The 13,221-nt window shown below is 41.3% G+C and overlaps 1 protein-coding gene across 2 annotated transcripts; it reads right to left on the bottom strand.

Annotated features, from left to right (window-relative positions):
• Window positions 1-218: 218 nt before the first annotated feature.
• BCL2L14 (BCL2 like 14) lies at window positions 219-12,612 on the bottom strand. Of its 2 annotated transcripts, none has more exons than XM_004938051.5 (6): window positions 12,313-12,612; window positions 7,121-7,561; window positions 4,420-4,584; window positions 3,447-3,514; window positions 2,280-2,552; window positions 219-1,567 (listed from the first exon to the last, which is right to left on the bottom strand). In XM_004938051.5, exons 2-6 carry the CDS (start codon window positions 7,551-7,553, stop codon window positions 1,526-1,528), a joined length of 981 nt encoding a protein of 326 aa, XP_004938108.3. In that variant the 5' UTR covers window positions 7,554-7,561; window positions 12,313-12,612; the 3' UTR covers window positions 219-1,525. The 2 variants fall into 2 exon arrangements, with proteins under 2 accessions (XP_004938108.3, XP_046771571.1); XM_046915615.1 differs by having other exon boundaries at window positions 10,063-12,437.
• Window positions 12,613-13,221: the final 609 nt, after the last annotated feature.

The following is a 13,221-nucleotide window of genomic DNA, read 5'->3' as shown; positions in this document are numbered from 1 at the left end:
ATTATGCTGCCCCCTCTCCCAGCCACAGCCCCCATTTTGGGACATCTGAGGTGATCAGAAAGACTGAATGTTCTTAACAACTAAGAGAATCCCAGATTTACCGTCTTGAGGTATCTCAAGTGTTTCCCAAGTCCTTCGAAGTAGGGAAACAAAGCTCACTCCATCATCTCTGTCTTGTTTCACACATACAAGTCCAAACAGCAGCAGCTTGCTACACATAAGTTGAAAGTTTAAGGTTTATTAGGAAGATACTTCATCTTTTATGGCACTGCATATTTTACACACCCAGTTAAAATGCTTTTTATCACTTTCATTCAAATTCATGATTTCTTAGTAAGTTCCTCATGCAATTTCAATAGTTAACATACCTGTACAGTCAGAACGAGTACCTGTAATAGAAGAGGGACAGAGAGCGTTTTCAGGAAACATTAATTCTTTTTACTGGAAAATCACAGGAGCAATGCCATGATGGTACAGCTTCAGCAGTTGTTCCAAGTTCCCTCTCCATCCACTGAGGATTTTCAGGTGATGGAAATCCAAAAGTCATGACTAAATGTTTCACAAGTCAAGACTTAAAATCATGAATAGTTTGACTGGAACACATCTCTGCTTTAAATGACAAGCTGCTATTCCTCCCTCTGCCACACCTACAGATTCAGGAACTCTAATGAGTTTGTTCATCTTCGATGACTGAAAGTACAGTTCTGTTTATTGAGAAATCCCTGAGATTAAACACAGCATCAATCTTCTTTTCTATAATGGGAAACACACAGTAGGATTAAGTTTTAAATTTCTTGGATAACAAATCTCTCACCATGTTTGTATTTTCCACTCCAGTGGAAAAAATAGTGATATAAAAGTCAACATCTATTGCATTATGCTTTGAAGAGTTTTAAAAAGAAAAGAACTCAAATTAAAACATCTTAAGGTAGATCAAGTCTATTATCTTGGCTGAACGTGGAAGGCACTGGAGCAAATAGTCTCCATTAACTTTTCTCAGTCTCTGTCAGAATTATAAGATGGCATGAATACTTTGGAGAAACTAATCAGGGAAAGGGAGAGAGAGAGGCAAGACTGACAGTAGTATGTAGGCACACCTATTAACAAGGCGCCGTGGGACTGGTAACTGGCGATACTACTATGAACCACACATAACTGGCAGTGCAAATCTTGATTGGTTGATGGTTTATTGACTCCAGTGGTTCCTGATTGTGTACCCTTCTTTTCCTCCCATTTGCATTTTATCATCCACCTGTAGGAGCAGTCGCAAGAAACTCTACTCAGAAATCTATCTGAAATCACTGTCCATGGGGCTGAGTACTCCAGGGAAGTTGAAAGTGCGTTTATATCCACTAGAAAGCACATCAATACCTACTTTGAGAAAGTGCTATTGTACCCATCAGACTTAGAAATGCAGCAGCCAGACATTCCACATGAAAAATAAAAATATGTAGCCAATGGCATCAGATTCTGCGTGTTCCTTAACTATAAGCTCAGGCACCCCGAAGAACGAACTCGGTCACGATTATTCTACTTCTTCTTGATCCAGTGAACTCAAAGCCTTGTCCTGTGATAGAGAAAGGAAGCTTAAAATTTTAAAAGCAATGATAACTCTGATCCTAGTTTCAAATCTGCTGAGATCATTCCATAGGTTTGCCAGTAGAATTTCCTGACCTCACATGCTGTCTATTCCAATGGACATGTACTTTAGAGTAGTTCATGAAGTTCAAATCTACTAGGATCTCTTGCCTCTCAAAAAGGTAGGTAAACAAGTTACAAAGGGCAGCAGCTCCACACCACTGCTGTCAAAAAGCACTTTGTACAGTACTGTTGAAGATAAACAGATGTTTTTGTGTACGGAGAGGTGAACATACAACATACCATAAGGACAGACTGTATGAAGTGCTGAACTGCTGTGCTGCTCCCAGAACTCACTAACAGTAGACTTTAGGGAGAAGCTTAAGATTACGTCAAGTGTGTGGTGAAGTTCCCTGATGTCATTCCTAGTCTTCAGGTTTTTGTGGTGGAGAGTCTCCCTGTGCTAGGAGTAGTGCATTATGCTGAGCAGCCCTCTGTGAATGTCTTCTATTGATTTTTGGACCTATGTAAATAAACAGCTTGCAGCATAGAAGATGTACTGTAGCAAGCAAATCCACAGCATAAGTACACACTGTGTTAAAGAATAACTTTTAGGTTTGATTTGCATCTGGTCCATGCTAGTTCTGTGAAAGTATGATACTTCTAGATTATGTATGATTCAAGGGAGGCAAAACTCTTACCCAGCCACCACGGTCACGAATCCAGGGACTGAAGTGTTCTTGGAGGTACTTCAATCCAAAGCCCATGACCAGGTTCATAGGATGGTTGTCCACAGCAGTAAGTCTGGTGGCAACTTCCAGTGTGAAGGCAACTTTGGTGCATTGTAGCTGGTCTTCTGTCTCGTTTGTGGAATCTGCTGAGACATTCTCCAGGAACAAATCGGTGAGCCTCTCAAAGAAGGCATAGGACAGCATATCTTCAAAACGCTGATAGAAACTCCTGTCCTTTTTGAACTGAAAAATAAGAACAAGGGTTGAGCCATTTCCATTGTAATTGCTTTCTCTCTCCTACATGGAAAGGAGAGCATCTCTAGATAATATACACAATACAAGCTAATTGTGGTGTTGAATGCAAGAGATGACATACAAACATTGCATCTCACTGCAAAGCTATTCCTTCAGGGTCTGGAGATGGCTCTATATTTTTGTTTCCAAAAAATAAAAAATCTTCCATTTTGGGGGGATTTGGGTGAGAGAAGCAGAGAGAGAGAAAGTAAAACAAGTGTGACATTGATATGCCACCTCACCTGTAGCTGAGGGCATATGGAAGTACAGGGGCAGTGGGAGAATGACACTGAAGGCAAGGTGAGGAGAAATGCTAGCAGCATCTGCTGTCCTAAATGTTAACAAAAGGCATTAGGAAGACAAATACCTGTATTTTTAATAGGGAAAATAATCCTACGAATGGACATATGCAAGGGTTCTTGTAGAGCTTCTGAGCAGAGCTTTCAAAATGCACTCAGAAGACTTACTTTTCTTTCTCTATAGCAATTCCTAAAGCTGTTGGTTTTCTCTTCCTCCAGTGAGAACAACACGTACGCCAAATTTAATGCAAGCACAAGAGGTTCTCAGAGTTGGTCAAGTGCCCAAAGTCTTACAAAACTCAATGGGATTGAGGCAAATGTCTCTTCAAAGTCTTTTTGTTGTCTTCCTCCTACACCCCAACAGGGATTTGTGCTAGTCTTCTGATTAAGATTTCAGAATGAATGGTGATGGATTCAGAAAGCCTCACACTGTGCAAAGAGAGGTTCAGAACAGAGACAGAAAGGAGGGCTACAAAACATTCACTCCTGCCAAATCTCTCTCTTCACTCTAGCCTGTGTAGCTCCTGAAAGCAGAAGGACTTACCTTTTCTTCTAGCTGATCCCCTGATTTTCTTAACAGTGCAACTATTGTTTGTATTGTCTTTTCTTCATCTGTTAAAGAAAAGAGTTGACATAAATATTGCTGCCTTCCAGTAGGATTCAGAGAGCAAACCATGGCAAAGTCTTCATGTTACTTAATCATGAAGAGATGTTATTTTGTGGTAAATTCTCAGAGTTGTGTATCCAAGGATCTATAATCTCACTGTTCTGGTCTGCATGGAGCAGGCAGTGCTTTTTCTCTGCATGATGTTTTGCTCCAGTTAAGACCCTTGGAAAGAGCCTTAGCGTCCCGCTGCCAGCCCTGTGTGCTTTGAGGTGTGGCTGATAAGAGAACAAAGCAGCAGCTAGCAGAAGCTGAAGAATATGGACATGAAATTAGGGGAGGAGATTCCTCTCTTAATTACCAATTGCACTTTCTGCAACTCATTAAAACAAATGCTGAGTTTAACAAATTACAGAAAATGTAAGCATGACAGGCTCCCTCTTGCAGCCAGAGAAAGCTTGCACTAACTGCAAACTTCTGCAGATGCCATGGAAGACAGGCAGTTCAAACATTTAACAGAGGATGCTGGTCAATCTTGTCCCATCGCTGAAGAGGGACTGACACCATTGTCCCAGATACAGGTTTTTGGACTTAAAGCCCTAGCAAACCGTTTTGCCTCCAGCCCTGCCACTCCTAGCACTGCTCTGGCACCTTGTGTCATTTTGCTGTCATTGTCCTTTTGCATGTCACTCCTGCATGGATTTTTAAGGATGTTTCCTTTAACTGCAGTAGCAAGCAACAAAGGATATCCCTGAAATAAGGGGAACAGGGCAGGAACCAGCAGAGTAAACTTCGCCCTTCACAGCATCTTACCGCAGAATTTCCAAGTGCTTCACCATTCCTGAAGAATGTGCCTTGCTCTGCAACACCAACCTGATCTATTGCCTCTGAACATGAAATCTTCCCCCCTTACCATTTCCTTCACCCTCATTTTCATCAGTAGTATCTCTGCCATCTTGTTCCAGAGACCGGGTATGCATCAGCATCTTGAATGTCACATCTGAAGGAGATGGCTGAGACCTGGTAGTAACAAGCTTGGAGAGTTTGTCTACAATGTGGCTGACATCTGCTTTTTCACCTGGTTGGGAAGAAGGGTGGGAAATAAAGAAGGTAAGTAATCTTGGCCTGAAATATTTCAGAGATTTACTTGTTCATATGTTTGCTGAGGTGGAAGAGGATACCAAGAGATACATCTTCTATTGCTGGGGCTTTGTTGTTCCCTGAGATCTGCTGGTAATAATTTAGAGAACAACACATTTCCACCGCTCTCCAATATTTGAACAACAACTATAAGTAGACCATATGGAAGAAAGTGTGAGCGTTGCCCACTAGCATACATCCTTGCAGCTCAGAAGCACAGCACATATTAAGAAACAGGACTGTGAATCACAGACCTTATTATGAGGGTGAAATTGCCCACAGTTCATTCGTCTATAGACCCAGATTCAGGAAAGGTGATGTATTTGAATGTTCTCTCAGGTTAACTCTAAGCAAAAGAGAAGCAGGGTTCCCTTGAGAGGCACCTCTAGCACAGAAGCTTCGTGTATCCTCAATACTGTTGTGTAAAGAAGACCTAAGTACTGTGAAAACTCAGCACCCAGCAGCCAGACTGGCTTCATCCACCCAGCACGCTGACCTTGTTGGTGACCCTCAATGCCCAAAGACATCCCTCACCGAGGGAACTCTGCCGGGCTTCCTGCCACAGCCCGGGGAGCAACAGGAACTACTGTAAGACTTGCTTTAGCTAGAAGGCACTTGTCTTCACAGTGAGCCTCATGGAGCTGGGGATGCAAGTGTGAACTCTCCCTAGTGACATCTCCAATGCAACTGGCAGACAGCAAGGCAAGCTCAGCTGTGCTCTGACCCAAAGTACTTATCAAATTCACAGTCAGAGTTTGTTGTGAGGTGCTAATGCAGCCACAGAAAACTGCACTTCTAGGGTGGTGAATCAACCCCCCAACATTTCCTTCCCCCCATTCACTGAATTTCTAGGAAGATGAGTGGGCCATTTGTGACAGTGTATGATTATGTCTTCAGAAACCTAAGAAGATGCCTGGTTTTAAACAGAACATGCTCTCTTCAGGCAAATGATCTCCCAGAGCACCTCTACTTGCTGCAGAAAGGTCTGGCCAAGTGTGTTTTGCAGCTGTCAGCAGTAGAAGTTATAAAAAAATAATGTTTTAGGAGTAAGGCCAGCAATCTGCTCAAGGACAGTTCACATCTGGATCGGAGGCCAGACACCTGCTCCATAGAGGTTAATATGGAGCAGATTGAGGTGTCACTGAGGTCTTGCTGCCACCTGCAGAAACCATGGTCATGAGTTGGGGGGACCATCAAAACTCCTGAGAGCTTTCCTTGGCAATGTAAAATGAAATAGAAATTAAAATTGACACGGCTGATTTTGATATCTGGATCCAGATGATGGAAGGTTATGGCTAGCAAAACATACTGGGCTGACATAATGACTCATTATTGGGAGATGCTGTGGAGTTTGTCAGCAGGGAGAATTATGAGCCTTTGGTGGGCAGGATCTGGTCCAGAGCAGTTAAACTGATCAAGAATGGAGTGCTAGACTAGAGAAGTCAGTGGCAGATAACTTTTAGGAATATTTTTACATGCAGTGAAGTGAGAAACTGCTGTGACACCAAGGGTCAATGAGCAATCAGGATCATATTGGGACAAGTCAGACAAACGCCTGTATACAACATGGCAATATATCGTACACTGTATTTGGCTGTTTAATGCAGAGGCTTCACCATCCTCTCTCAATCTTTCATGAAAAGTTAAAGGTAATGGTCATTTTCCAGAGCAGAAAAGGCAAAATCTCATTGCCTACAGTGCAGCACTTTACGTGGGACTGGGGTACAAGATATGCATGTGAACTGATCATGAAGCATCGAATGCATAACTACCACCACTAACTCTTCTAGTACATGGAAGGGCAGATTCAGACCTGACACAGAAAATGCCCTCCTCAAAACCCTATAACCTCCCCAACTCAGTCTCAGACAAGGCATCATTTTTGTCTGACTGTCTCCTCAGTCTGGATCTGTACTTGAGAGGAGACCTGTGGCAGTGGTAACAAGAAGTAAAGTAGGTTTATATAACTGTGGAAGACTTCGATGTTTTCGGTACACAGTGGGATTACAAGAGGCAGCGCAGAGACATGGACTGCTCCCTAATTGAGGCTGCCTGCTTCTGACTGCTTGGCACCAGAGATACAAGGAAAGCCTAGCACTTTAGTCTCTACTGTGGAACATACATTCCATGATAAAACTCTTTGAAAAGAACTTCAAACAATTTCTCTTCCTTGATTTTAGTGTGAAGATCTGCAGTCTGTCCAGTGCTTCACATTTTTACAGATATGAAACTAAAAAGCCAGTGCTCATAAAAAGCAACCTGGACAATTGCATAATATTTATCTTCATATGATGAAAAACCAAAAAAGCTGGTCACAAGCATGAATCTCATGCGCAAGCACTAGTGATGATCTATACGGCAATCTGATTTCCTAAATGGAAACCAACAGCACAAGATGAGCAATTCATAAATCATCTTAAGGTATTTAGCAAGTAAATGAAGGACAGACAGCAAAGGAAAGAACTAAGACATACTTTGCTCCTGAAAACTCCTATTTTGAGGGCGCTCAGTGCAGGTGTCAGAAGTGGACAAGTCTTCCATTTGAGTATTGAGTGCATATGTTTTTGTGGGGCTTAGCTGCTCTCCTCTGCTGCATAATAAGGGCAGACAATATCTTGACAAGAAGTTTTGTTTGGGATGCTTTTTGCTTTTCTGCTTCTTTGTGTCATGCTGCAATTCTGATGTTTGGCTTGGACCACTTTTATCCCCTTGAGGTTGGATCTCGTCTTCACTCCTGATTACCGATGATGTTTTCAGCACTTTCGTCTCATTTTTCAGAAGTTTCTTATATTTACTGGCTGGCAACTTCCGTTGGGCATAGGCCATGAGGATCCTGTATTCTATGCTGTCTTGCTCATTGTCTTCCAGCAGTATTTCTTCCATAGTGACATCATTTAGTGAAGACATCTCAGTTCCTGCAAGAACATACCCTTAGTGTTAAAGGCTTAGGGAACGGCCTGTTTTTCATAAATACTACCCAGTACTTGACGTGTCTACAGAATATTTCACTAAACACCTTATAAACCCCAGTGATAGAAATACTGCATTACCTGGAAATCAGAGAATCACTGTTTTCTAGAAGAGAATTTGGTTACTGAGCAATACCTCAGATGGTAAGCAAAGCTATAAAATAATTGTAACAAGAGATACAGTACCTTGTTTTTAGTTGTGTTTAGTTCGTGAGTAATTTTTTCTTTCTGTAGTTACTCAGCCCAAATGATATTTGCACAACACCATTTTCCCTTACTGAAAGGCAGCTTACAGTAGAAAATATTTACCCCAAACCCTTGAGGTGTTCGTACTTCAAAGAAAAGAAGTAGCTCATTTTAGCAAATAAAGGGACTCAATCCTAACAGCGGCGAATTTTTCTGGAGAAGCAGAAGCGTACAGTAGGAAGGATTAAGAAATTGGAGGAGTATTGAATAGTTGGGGTGCAGTAGAGGAAAATAGGGAACATCATAATAGTATCTGATTTTCAAGATGGAAAGAAAAATGATTCACCCCTTTGCCACTTGGGCTCTGAAGCCAGAGCATCAAGAGGAAGAAAAAGGAGTGCTCATCTGTAATGCAGCCACCCCTCTGCTATGTCAAATGAAACTGCACTCTTACCCAAAACCTGTCACTGGGGCCTCTGCTGTCTACAAGCCAAAATAGGAAGCTTTGTTCCCACTGCCTTCTCCTAAACAAGTACCAAATTCATACATACTATGCCCTCAGGTGAAGAGGAACAAATGTAAGCTATTTTTTTCCTGTCTGGAATATCATTCAGCTATTTTCAACTTTGAATAAGACACTCTTGCTGACATACACCCAAATGGACGCTCAGATCCATTTGGAGACTCTCATTTGAAGTGACTGATTAGTAAAAAAAAAAGATTTCCCTGCCCCAGAAAATGATGGAAAGAAATAAATCTCAGTTGATTGATTGCCTTATTTTAAATACTACTTTTCAGCTTCATTTTGGTTAAGTTTCAAATTTTTAACTTTGTAAATGATTTTATTAAAATTACTTATGTCACTATGTGCCATTTTACCTATATCTGCAGAAAGCAACTGATGTAACAAAACTTGGATATGCCACATACTTTCCACCATGCTAAATTGCTTTGTTGCTGTTAATGAGACAAAAGAGAAAAAAAGTAAGATTAAAAGAAGTCTTCCTTAAAAAATGTATGAGCAACAGATATTAGACCAACTCCAAGGTCCTGGCTTACATGTGCTCTTAGTTCAGTACTGTCCTTATCAGGAAATGGGAAGGGGATGAGGAAAGGGAAGGGAAAGGAGAAAGAGCCAAGGAGGAATCCCAGAAATATCACATCGTATGTCTGATGTGACTGCTCCTCTTTGCACTGCTAAATGCATCAGTGCAACTCACAATCTGCATCACATTTTAGAGGCTATTATTCTCTCGAGAGAAAGGTCTGTAACCAGATTCTGCACTGAGATGTCGCTAGTTTCCATGGTCACTTCAGAACAAAGCACTAAAGAAGCAAGAATGGAAACAGTGTGACAGGTATAGGGGGAGAGAAATAGGGGGGGGGGGGCGGAATCCAACACATCCATTGGTTGAGAAAATGCCTTCTTTCTCTTCCAGGGAACTTCTGTTTTAATTCACTCCACAGGTGAGCCAAAGTGTGATTTCCCAGTTGTGTTCAAGTTAAGCCTCTGACTCACCACCATTCCAAGCCTCCAACAACCTGTCTCCAACACGTGACAACAGCCTCTCTGAAATTTTCTTCCTAGTATTTAGCTTGCTCGGTTTTCCGCTAGCAGTGTGTTGCAGTGTCTAGCTGTTGGGTGTGTAGAACTCTATATCCTAACCTCAAGTAGCAAAGCAGCTCATTGTTTCCTGACTATGCACCTGAATGAGAACAGGTGATTTGGTGACATACATCTCTGTTGCATATGAAGAGTATCCAGCCCTGGCCTGGTAGGGGCCCATCCTGCTTGAAAACTCTTGCTCACAAACTCATGCCAAAAGCAGTCCCTGTTTGCTGAGCAGAGGGATGTGGGAGAGGGTGACGGTGACCTCCCTCTTGCAAGTTCTGTCTCCAGATATTGAAGGAGTCAGCAAGAGCTTGATGCAAAGGAAACTGAAAGCAAACTGTTACAAGAAACAAACCAAGTGGAGAAAAGGAAGTAGGAGCTTGAGATACAGGAAAAACAAGGCAAACTGAAATGCTGCAAGACAGAAACAGGCTGCTTCTCCATTGTGCGCCAGGAGGGGATTACTAGGGGACATAGCGTAACTCCTAAGATTAGACACCAATGGTACTTAAAACAGCATAGAATTCCTCATCTCTATTGGATATAAAATAAAACAAACAAAAAAAAATAGTAACATAAATATTATATAAACTATAAACAAATTATTTTAAAAATAGAAGAATTATTCCCAAACATCAAAAAGAATCACCTGTAATAGCATAAAATGATCAACACAGTTCTATAACCTAGAATAGCACTTGAACAGTACGTGTTAAGAACCGCCCTACCCAAGCCAATCCTGAATGTGGCTGTACAGATAAAAATCAAATACGAGTTCAAAGGTTGGTGTCCCAAACAAGGCTAAATGCAGGAGGTGTGGTGTAATTACAGCTTCCTGGTACATAACAATAAAGGAGCACCTGTGCTTCAGATGCAGCTGTATAGCTAAGCCGGCTCCTTGCTCCTTATCCCTTCTCAGGGAGCCCCTGAGGAGTGAAACAAATCATTTTGGTAAAAATGTAGTACAGAAGCTCCCATACTGAGACTTTTTTTTTTGTATCCAACTAGTCCAGAAGAGCCTAAAAAGAGAACAAAGTGTATTTTGTAGACTACATCTTCTATCACTCACAGAGAGCAAGAAAAAATATCACCATGTGCTGTTTGGGGTCTGGACAGGACAAGTACTAAACTTGTTTTTCAGCTCATTTTAAAGTGTGAAACCTTAATTGTTGGCTTGTATCTCTCTTTAGAATTACTTCTTCATATTATAACCACATTGTTTCCCTAATACCCCATCTGATACGGGCTGGGGACAGGACAAGATTTTTGCAGAAAGAGCACCCAATTTGCATGAACCTTCCTAGAAACAAGTTTCTGCTAAGAAAGTTTTTTAATGCAAGCATTGATCTTTTTTTGGCAAGTGCTTGGAAGTCCAGCTGAAAACAGAATCTGCATATTATTTCCTAAAATGATTAAAAGAAACTTGAAGGATCAGATGATGGAGGATAGCAGCGCAGTCTCATTCTGTCTACTTAAAAATACTCTGGTTTAAATTATTTATCTTCTGGAGCTTGCAGGTCTCAGAGGAAGTAGCATTACCCCCTTCTGCTTCAGTATATTGTGAAGATTCAAAAGTAGATGAAATAACTTTAGACTTGGAGGGTGCCCACCTCTAGACCTGTGTTAGGCAAAACTGTGTGAAGTCATACCTTGGCTATGCCATTTCTTGACTTCTTTTGTATTGTTATTTTTTTAGAAAATATCCACAGGTATAGACCCAAACTACCAAAGCAGCTAACTGTACAGGTACCCTGGGCTTGTGGTCAACAGACAGTCCATCTGAGTCCAAACTTGTAGCCGAGCTCCTTCTCTCCTCCTGACTTTACTACCATGCTTCCTGTGCTTCTTTCTCCAACACCCACAGAGCAGGGCATCTGCAGACATGGTCTCCCAGTACATCCTCTGTGGAAGGGTTCCTCTCACTGCATCATGGGGATTTTTCTACAAATGGCTGAGGAACCTTGAACTAGCAGAGGTGAAACACTATCAGTGCTGGCCCTGATGTTTGGTTTGGTTCTTGTAGAGAAAATCAGAACTGTCACAAGTCTCCATAGACCATGCATATGTGAGTAGTACACTTCTCTGAAAGCAGTATTTCATGCCTATTGACTCAGGTGTTTTCATAAAACCCTAATTGGTTTGTTGGTTTCTGAGCAGGAGAGTCTATGCTGTTTTAAACTGTACAAATGCTGTGGAAAGCTAGTATTACACGTGAGACCACATCTCTCCTCAAGTACTGCAGTGCAGTTTCCTCTACAATGGAAAGCAATGAGATGCAATTTGAAAGATTGTGTGCCCCTTATTAAATCTTAACTGAGTAAGAACCACATAGTTAGTAAACAATTATACCAGCATGCCAGGATAAACATTCCCGGTGGCAACAGATTTTTCATGAAGACTGTTGTGCAAGAGATACAATGCATGCTATACAGAAAGGTATGCTGTTACACATTTTTCAGAGAAGTTATCTGCTGGTCTATGCCAGCCCAGTGGTTTTTCTCTTATATGAAGACAAAAGGCTGCCCCACGCTCAGACTCGAGAAGAGAATCCATACACCATCCGGCTACATAAATTCACTGAGTTTTAAATCCAGTTTTCCACAGCTAAATGTGGTGCAGTTGGCAGAAGAGAACCTTGCTCTAGTTGGCTATGTATGACAGGCATATCACCAAACACAGCAAGGCTTGTACAGCAGTTCCAAAAATACTAGGACAGCTCCCTCCTTTGCTTTTTGACATCATAGCTAAGCCTGAAAGGACACTGCTCTGAATTAACCATGATAAATGTGGCAATTTAATCCATACACAAATAAGATTCAGTGAACCTCATGCTGGATTATGGACTACCAAGCATTATACGTAAGAAACAAGATTCAGGAAGGAAAAGGGTATTTATTACCTTCTGGATCTATTGCACTAGCAACACCGTGTGCCTGATGATATAAGTTCTTTCTCCTTTTCTTCCAGTGACTACACTTCTTTTTTTGGTAGAACCAGCCTTTTAAGCACAGGAGTTACCTTCATGAAAAAGAAAAAGAAAAAAAAAAAAAAAAAAAAAAGAAAAAGGGGAAAAAGAAAAAAAAAAAAAGAAGAAAGAACTTCTTTAACTTCTTCTATTTAACATTTTCAGCCTCTCATCCAAATATGCGCATAAAGTTTCAGTACTGCACTTTCAATGAAGAAGCGGCCTTGCACTTCCTTGTGAGAACAACGTTCAAACATCTCACAGCTCATTCGTAGAAAGCAGGAGGGGTGGGGCCTTCCCTCCAGCACGTGACTGGAGCTGAGCAGCAAGTGGGCAAGTGGGAAAGTCTACAGCTGGTCCAGGCTGCTTGCCAAATATGACTTCTTTTCCTTCAAAATAAGGAAATCTTTTTATTTTTCACTTCATGGCAAAAGTTAAATGAAATTATCATTTTGATGCAGATTTGTGTGTGTGTGTGTGTTCTGAAATCAACGGTGCCTTTTCTTTTATAAATAACCATGAAGGATTCTGTATTTTTTTTTGTATGCTGTTGAGTTGTACTTTTTTTTTCTTTTCAAAATCTTGTTAAATATTAATCAGATAAAATAGATAAGGTTATTGTAAGAGTGACATGGTTGACTCTCATGAACTTTGCTTTTCACCATATCAGTGGACTTTTGTTTTCACAATGTTCTTGTAGATGAAGCTGCAAGCTGAGAGGGGCTGGACATATGTGATAGAGCCTTGTCCTGCCACCCAAGGGGGTGAACTCTTATTTCTCAGTGGTGCTCAGTGCCAGAACCAGAGGCAAAGGACTCAACATATCACACTTGGGTCAGGACA

This window comes from Gallus gallus, chromosome 1 (assembly GCF_016699485.2).
Source record: "Gallus gallus isolate bGalGal1 chromosome 1, bGalGal1.mat.broiler.GRCg7b, whole genome shotgun sequence".
NCBI classification, from domain to species: domain Eukaryota; kingdom Metazoa; phylum Chordata; class Aves; order Galliformes; family Phasianidae; genus Gallus; species Gallus gallus.
The sequence above is the reverse complement of the archived record's forward strand: the minus strand, read 5'-3'. Positions and strand labels throughout refer to the sequence as shown.

Excerpts from the sequence above, each read along its gene's own strand:
- BCL2L14 (XM_004938051.5), bottom strand. The coding sequence starts at position 7,553 with ATGTCTTCACTAAATGATGTCACTATGGAAGAAATACTGCTGGAAGAC. Across the intron at positions 4,585-7,120 it reads TAGGAGTTTTCAGGAGCAAA|GTGAAAAAGCAGATGTCAGC; the intron begins GTATGTCTTAGT and ends CTTCCCAACCAG. Across the intron at positions 1,568-2,279 it reads TTCGTGACCGTGGTGGCTGG|GACAAGGCTTTGAGTTCACT; the intron begins GTAAGAGTTTTG and ends TCTCTATCACAG.